This window comes from Mastomys coucha, unplaced genomic scaffold (genome assembly GCF_008632895.1).
Source record: "Mastomys coucha isolate ucsf_1 unplaced genomic scaffold, UCSF_Mcou_1 pScaffold22, whole genome shotgun sequence".
In the NCBI taxonomy this organism is placed as follows: domain Eukaryota; kingdom Metazoa; phylum Chordata; class Mammalia; order Rodentia; family Muridae; genus Mastomys; species Mastomys coucha.
This window is the reverse complement of record NW_022196905.1, coordinates 158,411,240-158,419,718: the sequence shown is the minus strand read 5'-3', so window position 1 is coordinate 158,419,718 and position 8,479 is coordinate 158,411,240. Positions and strand designations below refer to the sequence as shown.

At 45.6% G+C, this 8,479-nt stretch overlaps 1 protein-coding gene across 4 annotated transcripts in view; it reads right to left on the bottom strand.

Annotated features, from left to right (window-relative positions):
* Myom2 (myomesin 2) overlaps positions 1-8,479 on the bottom strand; it is an 86,883-nt gene that overhangs the window by 44,784 nt on the left and 33,620 nt on the right. For all 4 annotated transcript variants that reach the window (XM_031339192.1, XM_031339189.1, XM_031339190.1 and 1 more), the window contains exons 7-11: positions 7,520-7,608; positions 7,382-7,432; positions 4,302-4,466; positions 3,867-4,028; positions 1,827-1,968 (exon numbers count right to left, since the gene is read on the bottom strand). In XM_031339192.1, the coding sequence (XP_031195052.1) occupies positions 1,827-1,968; positions 3,867-4,028; positions 4,302-4,466; positions 7,382-7,432; positions 7,520-7,608 (609 nt within the window). The remainder of the gene's footprint in view (positions 1-1,826; positions 1,969-3,866; positions 4,029-4,301; positions 4,467-7,381; positions 7,433-7,519; positions 7,609-8,479) is intronic.

Here is an 8,479-nt window from a genome sequence, read left to right as displayed (position 1 = left end):
AAAAAAAAAGAGAACAGTCACACAGGGGATCATGCTGTTTGGATATAAATTCACACTATTGAAATATTGACTTCTATTGATAGTAATACAGTAAACCTTTAAAAAATTAGTAAATTCAATAGGTATTTCTATATACATCTATGGAGAATGGATAGATAGACAGATGGATAAATAGATAGAGGAGAGATGATAGATAGATGATAGAGTTGATAGATAAGGTAGAAATAAGACAGGCAGGATAAACCAGAAGATAGATAAATGATAGATTATAGATAAGAATCATAATAAAACAGAAAACTGCAGGAAGGTAAAGCAAAAAGATGGAGATGTAAATAAATGATAGGTAAAATAGGCCAATAAGATAGGTTAAAATAAAGTAGATAAGATTTAAATAGATGATAGGTAAGAACAACAGATAGAAGCATAGATGACAGATGAACAGATGGTATATATTTGATGGATAGATAGATAAATAGATAGATAGATAGATAGATAGATAGATAGATAGATAGATAGATAATCAATGAGAAAAGGGCAGATGACAGAAAGATAGCCACATATATGCAGTTATATAGATAGACAGATAAATTCAATCTTTGTGATTTAAATAATTTAAAATAATTCCTGTTTTCAAATGTGTTTACTCCTCCCAGTTTCTACCTTCCCTCTCTTCTCTCTCTCTCATTAGATAAGAACAGGCTTCTAAGAGATGATAATAAAATACAACAAAGCAAAAGATGATAAAACAAAAACCATCACATCAAAGTTGAACAAGACAAACTACATTGTTGCTGATTCCTTTTGCAGCTGGTGTGGCAAAGCTTTGTGAGATTAGGCATGGGGATGGATCTTAATCTCTCACATCAAAATTGAACAAGACAAGCTACATTGTTGCTGATTCCTTTTGCAGTGGCGAAGCTTTGTGAGATTAGGCCTGGGGACGGATCTTAGTCTCTGTCTCCACTGTACATCTCACTTGAGCTGAGCCAGGCCTGTGTCTTCCTGGGGTCCTGCCTAGGCTACTGAACAGTAAGAAGCCACTCTCTAGAACCCTTCCCTCGCAGAATTCAGAAGACTTTCAAAAATACAGTCCTGTCCAGAAATCTGGAAATGTGGGCAAGATTAGCCTCTGTTTATCATAAAGCTGAGGGGGCTAAATATAAACTTTTATGTAAAATAACCAGCTGAAAAATGAAAGGCCAGGAAATTAGTCTTCAATTTGACTCTTCAAGTTTTAGAGCTGAACACTCATGTTAAAAAATGCCTCCCCAGGGCTGGAGAGAGAGTTCAGCAGTTAAGAGCACTGACTGCTCTTCTAGAGATCCTGAGTTCAATTCCTAGGAACCACATGGTGGCTCACAACCATCTGTAATGGTATCCAATGCCCTCTTCTGGTGTGTCTGAAGACAGCTACAATGTACTCACATACATAAAATAAATACTTTGCCGGGCAGTAGTGGCGCATGCCTTTAATCCCAGCACTTGGGAGGCAGAGGCAGGCAGATTTCTGAGTTCGAGGCCAGCCTGGTCTACAGAGTGAGTTTCAGGACAGCCAGGGCTATACAGAAAAACCCTGTCTTGAAAAAAAAAAAGTGCCACCCCACTTGCCCTAATTGTCTTGAAGATTAGATTTGTAGAGTCTCCTACTAGACTACTAGACTAGCATCAGTTACCAATTACTTTATCAGTGGCATTGGAAGACTGAAATAGCACTACACTCCTGAATGGTTCTGTCAGCCTGCAGTGACATCACACATCCAAATGTGTTGCCTTAGAAAGGTCACCTGTGTTCCCACCCCTATAGACTGAACACAGCACACACTCACTTGTCAATGAAGTAGCCAATGATGGGGCTCTCAGTAGTGGTATTGGGTGGTTTCCAAGTCACGATAACATAGTCTCGGTTGGCATCATGGCACTGCAGGTCCATGGGTGCCCCAGGAGCCCCTGTGACCAGCGGGTCAGCATCTGTAGTGGGGAAACATGTATTCACATTCTTCACAAGGTGGGGTCACTGCCTCCACAGACCTCCAAACTCACATTCTCTCTGCTCAGGTTGCTGTTTATCACTAAAGTATTTGAATGTGTTTATTAACCTGGCAGACTGATATCAAGAAATATAAATGTTTGCGTGGACTTATTTAAAAAAAAACTTAAAATACTTAATCTTCTCATCTGTGACTTTTTAATAATTTGATCTGAAATTAAAATTCTTTCTCCTAATTTTATCTGGTCACAGTGGTGAGCTAGACTTTGTAACACCTGAGAAATATCAATGGACATGCCTTTATAGCTCAAATCTCTTGGAAAAATGTGAGGATTGAACAGAAAAATAACAATAACTTGTAGTCAAATGCCTAGGTCAAGTTTTCCCACACTGAAGGCCAGCAGAGCTGCTTAGAAAGTCAATACACTGAACATTTGATTTTCTTATCTAAAATCCATATTTATTGAGGAGCCACGGCTGCTGTGTCGTACCCACAGAAGTCTGAGCATTCTGTGGTGTCTGATTCAAACCTCCTCAGTGTACCAAAGGCCAGGGATTTGTTAGCATCAAGCCTAGTGCTTCCTCTCCATTCATAAGCTCCAGAGAGTAATCAGAATGGTTGAACTCCCTGAGATTTGTCTCCTGTTCTTCCTGCTCTTAGTGCTGAATAAGCAAAAGGCAATCAGACCTGCTTGAAGTCATTGCATTTTTATGGTACAAAACACCCTGCCAGAGACACGCAGGAGAATGGAAGGTATCTTTTAATGACAACCCTAATAAAACCCACAAAATTCTGTGGGAGAGCCTGAAACCACAACCCTGCGTGCATATGGGATCTTGTGGGAAGTGCTGGGGTGAGGTGCATATTTTTGTTCCTAGGGCAACAAACTTTAATGGCAGGGCCTTCTGTGAAGCTCTGCTCTAACTGCCGCTGAGAGAAAATTATGTAACATCCCAATTGCTTCTGTATACCTCCACAACTGGAGCTGGGGGTGGGGGCGGCAGGGAAGGGGAGAACAGAGGGGCCAGCTAATGATGCCAGGCAGAAAGTATGGTGGCCAGGGGACAGCAGCCATAGCTGGGGTCACCCCAACAGGCCCTGGAAGGAGCCCACAGAGGGCAGCCTGGGTGGATCAGGGCAGGAGCAACGTACTGAGAAAGGACCATAGCTGAAGCACAGAGCACTGGGCTTTGCAGAGGGAACTCTGTCAGGTTGTGACTCCAACAAAATTTAGCTCTGATTCTTCCACAGGAAAGATAACCAAGTTCTCTGAGCTTTGCTGTCTCCAGCTGGGAACCAGAGCAACTTATGGACATTGTCATGAGAATTTTAGATGACCTGTGCAGATCATGCATGAACATGCTTGTCTATGCACACCTACATACATGTATAGGACAAGTGCTTACATGCTTGCTGTCATTACTATTGCCTGGCACTATCAAGAACTTCTTTCTCCATCACATAATTAAGAATAGCACCCTGATGAGCCTGGGTTGAAGGTTAGATGCAGGACAGAGGGTTCAGTCAGACCCAGGGCATTCTGTAACAGGGCATGCTATGCCGCGACCATAGTAAGTAGGAATTAAGTATAGTCAGCAGAGATGAAAGCCACACTGTCCGAGACTTGTGTCAGTCTGTCCCACCAGAGTCTAAAGGAGCCCGCTGCACTTCCATGAGTTGAGTATGCAGCACAGACACGCTGAGGGTCCTGCTATGACTGACATCATCACTTTGGAGGGGGCTATTTCTTGTCAGGGGAGCGTGCAATGACCAAGGCTAGCCATCCACTTTCCTGGGTCTCTTCCCTGTCCTCTCTTGCTATGTAGCTTCTTCCACCTACTCCTTAGACCCCTTCCCCCGACCACCCAGCTGAGGTACCTCTGACAAACATGAAAGCACTGTGGTCACTGACTCCACCCCGGGACACGATCCTCAAGGTGTATAGCCCCTCATCATCCTTGTTCAGGTGGCTGAAGGACAGGGAGGCCTGACCTTCTCCAAAGAACATCTTGGTCCACTTGGACTCTTTCAGCAGCACATCTAAAACAGAACCAGAGGGCAGGGTGAGCTCAGGTATTTCTCATCATCTGCTCCCAGAGGCTCCAAGGTGATGTTCAAGGTCAAGGCTGGGCTGCCAAGGTCACTTCCCTGGGTCTCTTTTGCTGCTGGCAGCTTCCTTACTACCAGAGGTGAGAGACAAGTGCCCAAGGCCACTGTTCCACAAAAGGCTCAGGAGCAGCAAAGAAGTCAAGTCAGCTGGGTTGTTCCCCCCACCCCCACCCCACCCCAGGCCTCATTCACCACAACACTCACCATCCCGGTACCACTCAGCTCGGGGCTGTACTCTCTTCAGATCTGGCGTCACCAACAGCGTGCACTTGAGTGTGACTGTCTCACCCTCTCTTCTGAAGGTTACCCCGAATTTCTCCAAAAACTGGACATCAAAATGTGTGTATGGGATCACAGATGAAAGAGGCACTGGGGTGGGAGAAGATACAGTTAGTGCCCAGCATGTGTGCCTGTGTCTCGGCACACTCAGAGCCACTACCTGCTGCCAGGCCTTTCCTTGCCTGGGTATAGAGTCTGTGCCCTTGGTGGGTGGGGGTGTCCTCCAAACTCATCCGCTGAAGCCCTAAACATCGTGGTATAAGGATAGCGGGGCCTTCAGAGGTGACTCGGCTTTGGTGGAACCATGATGAGGGGCCCAGAGATGGGGTGGTCAGCATCCTTACAGATGGGCAAGAGAACAGGCTAGGTACCCAAAAGGATAAAGGAAGACCACCTGCAAGCCAGGGTGCAGCCTTCCCCAGAACACACACTGGCAGCCTGGGATATCAGGCCTGTAAACCCAGAACCACAGGAAATAATGGCCCCTTGTCAGTCACCCTGCTGGGAGACAGCCATTCTGTTGTCAGAAAAGTAGCTTATCTGTCTTGTCGCTAGGGGCATGGTCACACAGGGACACAGCACACAGCATGAGCCTTACTGTGTTTACAGGGTAGGATTTACATCCCACCTCAGCTCAAAGGGTGACTTTGGGCAAGACACGCCCACTGGAGTTATAGAATTTCCTTCTTTAAAATAAACGGTGGGACTGTTCTTATCCATGTGTCATTTCACAGCAAGAGTGCTAACCAGATCTGGAGATGTCAACTAGAAGCAGAAGAAACCCTGAGAAGGGACCTGGTAGAGTGTATGTGCTTCAGAAGAAAACCAACAGGTTTTGTTTATTTGGTTGCTATAGCCCTGGTATGGGGCCTTGCACATGCTGTGAGCACACAGCCACTGTGTATTAGTGGCAAGTACTCTACCACTGAGCTATATCAAGTTTTTGTTGAGACCAGGTCTCGGTATGTAGCTCAGGCTAGCCCTCAACTTGCTCTCTCCTTGCCTCTACATCCTGAGTGAGTGATTGGGATCACTGGTGTGCATCACCACACTTGGAACGTAAAATTTTAAAACCAAAAAGTATCTGTGCTTTAGAAATGCATGCATAGAGGGAAATTTCAAAAACTATCTACGGAACAGAGATGGTGATTTTGACTTGGGAAGACGGGTGGGGCGTTCCGAAGTTCTTACTATCTCCATGATAGCTCCGGTCCTTTAACAATAGCTGAATCATGGCCGAATCGTGTGTGCTTTAAAGGGATTGACTCTATGCCCTGTGAACTTGATACTAAGCTCAAAAGTACAAATAAAAATAAATAAATAAATAAATAAAATTTACATTTGCTGAGATGTGTGGTGAACACAAGACCATCTATTGTCACTGTGATCTGAAAGTACTTTGCAACTATTATAGCTATTTCAGGTCTCCATTTAGAAAGATAAAACTTTAATGGAAGAAACCCTGCAGTAAGGCAGATAATCTCAGAAGTCCAAGTATTCAGGGTGTATGGGATTCCATAGCAGCAGCCCTCCCTGCACCAACCTTGGCCTGCCTCATGCTCCTGCGTGGTTTAATACCAGGCAAGTGTTGGATGTTGGCCCATCCAATAAAACTCATGCACTGAATATATACTTGGTGGTTGCCAAAGGATCTGCCCTCAGCAAATTCCTCATGATTAGGCCTCATTTATAAATGGAATCATGACCAAGCCAAAGCCCACATGGAAATTCAGTTCTGGCAGAAGCACAGGTCAAACTCAAACCTTGTCCTCAAACCATGTCTGAGTTTTGTTTAAAGGAGCTCTTCATATCTGGTGGCCTCAGCCTGGTAGCCTTCCTCACCTGACCCAGGTCAGCACACTATTGGACCTCCCAGGAAAACCCAGCCTGGGTCACAGGGAAGCGCAGTCTTGTGACAGGGCCACTATAGGTCGCTGTGTCCAAGGAGCCTACTTCCCAATAGTGAGATGCCAGATCTTCATTTTAGAGAACCTGATCTAAGTTTGAACTCAGGCAAACTAACAGGCGGGTACCAAATATTAGTTTCCAAGTTATCTTCCAGCAAAAGCTGAGCCCAGCTCCAGTCTCCAGGCTCACCCTCAACAAGACCTGTGTCTCCAGGTTATTACCCCAACAGATCTGTACCCCCAGGTCATAAGCCCACCCCCTGCCTAACAACCACCAATACAGACGGAAGCAGAAATTAAGTATATGATATGACTCCTAGCACCAGCCAATTATGTTAAAGGCCATGGTAGCTCTCCAATTAGATGCTTACACACACACACACACACACACACACACACACACACACACACACATACACACACACACACACACACACACACACACACACACACACACATACACATCTTTTGTAGCTTTCTATAAAGCCTTGCCCTGATCGATATTCAGGGCTCCCCACCACGAAAACCCTCCTGTATGACAGTGGTGCACTGGGTGGCCCCAGCTAGCTCAAATAAAAAGGCCCTACTGTGACTGCATCAGATCAACCCCTGTCTGTTTTTTAGGGGATCCCTAACGTTTCCATAGCACTACAATAGTGAATGGTGTTTAAAGGCAAGCAGATCAGTGTTGACGTTGGCAATAGAGCAAGGGGCCACGTGCTTCAGGGTACCACTCATGAGGAAGAGGTTTGTTGGACACTGAGGTAGTGTGGACCATTCTCAGTACACCCTGGCTGTGTGTCCTGTCTAGGTCTCAGGTAACTGTTCCATGTAAATGGCCTAGGGACTTCCAGGAGCAAGGAGTGTCCGCATGCACAAACTATGGCACCACCATACACATGATGATCTCACCTGTGTCTAAAGACATCAGCTTGCCCCCAGAGAAAATTGTCACACACTAACCCTGGCTGGGGAAACTCAGAAAGGTATTAGAAACATAAGTTTAACAAAGATTTTACCCTGAAAAAAATATCACTTCTCACCTTTCTGCTATGTCACTAAACAACTTTCTAGACAAAGACACCCAGGTGTACTCACATCCAATGGGGAGTCCTACAGAGTAGAAGGGCTCCTCATCTCCTCGGTACCCTGTTGGAGAAACTGGGTAAATGTGGTGCAGAAAGACAGGCAAGGGCAAAGGCTTCCCCTTCCCCAGGGCAGACAGCAGAAACCTACTTCTCACCACCACCGCAGCGTTGGTAGACACCTGTCCGTGGGGATTAGTTGCCACTGCTGAATAGGTGGCTGTATCCTCAAAGTTGGCCCTTGGGGTGAGAAAGCAAGTTTGTGAGAGGTTCTAACACAGTCGACATCCTGAACTTGAACAAAGCGTTCCTGGAAAGCAACCATGTTGCCTGGATCACTTGTGATTTATTGGAGAACAACAATGCCAGCTCTATCTTGGAACGGAGGGCAGGACATAGTATTAATTATAGATACAAATGAATGCCTGACCCCAGCCTATGCCAGACCTGCACTCTCAGAAAGGAAGGGTAGAAGTGCTTCCAGGAATTGTTTATTTCACTTTCAAGGAGAAAATCGCTGGTCTGTCTGACCTTGTTTTTCAGCCTAGTCTGTTGTTTCCCATGGTCAATGAGAAGCCTCTGGGACCTTGGGCCACTGAAGAATCCTTCCTGCTGGGACAGTATAGAGACCCATGTTTGGGAGAGTCCTGCACCTGTTCTCTAGGGAGAAGTCTCTCTCCTGTCTAGGTGCTGACTTATCTCTAGCTGGCTCAAGGTGACTCAGGAGCTAAGCAATTGCTTTCAACTTCTATGATGTCTTTCCATCCTGGGACTGCCTGTCACTGTCCTGTGGCTCTGATATCACACCACGCATGACCCAGCTGAGGACTCACTAGAGCACCAGGTAGGAGCCAGAACTTGTATTTAAGATTTGAGCAAAAGCTCATGAGCCTTCCTAAGTGTGGAGCGCTGGTCAAGTGAAGCAAACTCAGAACACCTCATTCTCCCAGGACTTAAGCCAGTAGCTAATGCTGAGAATCACAAATGGTATACAACCTCCAGATTGGAATGACCCACATAGATGTCATTAAAACACCCAAGCACAACCCACCTAAGACATGGGTGTGTGCCTATCCCAGGAAGACCATATGATCTTTTTTTTGGCGGGGGG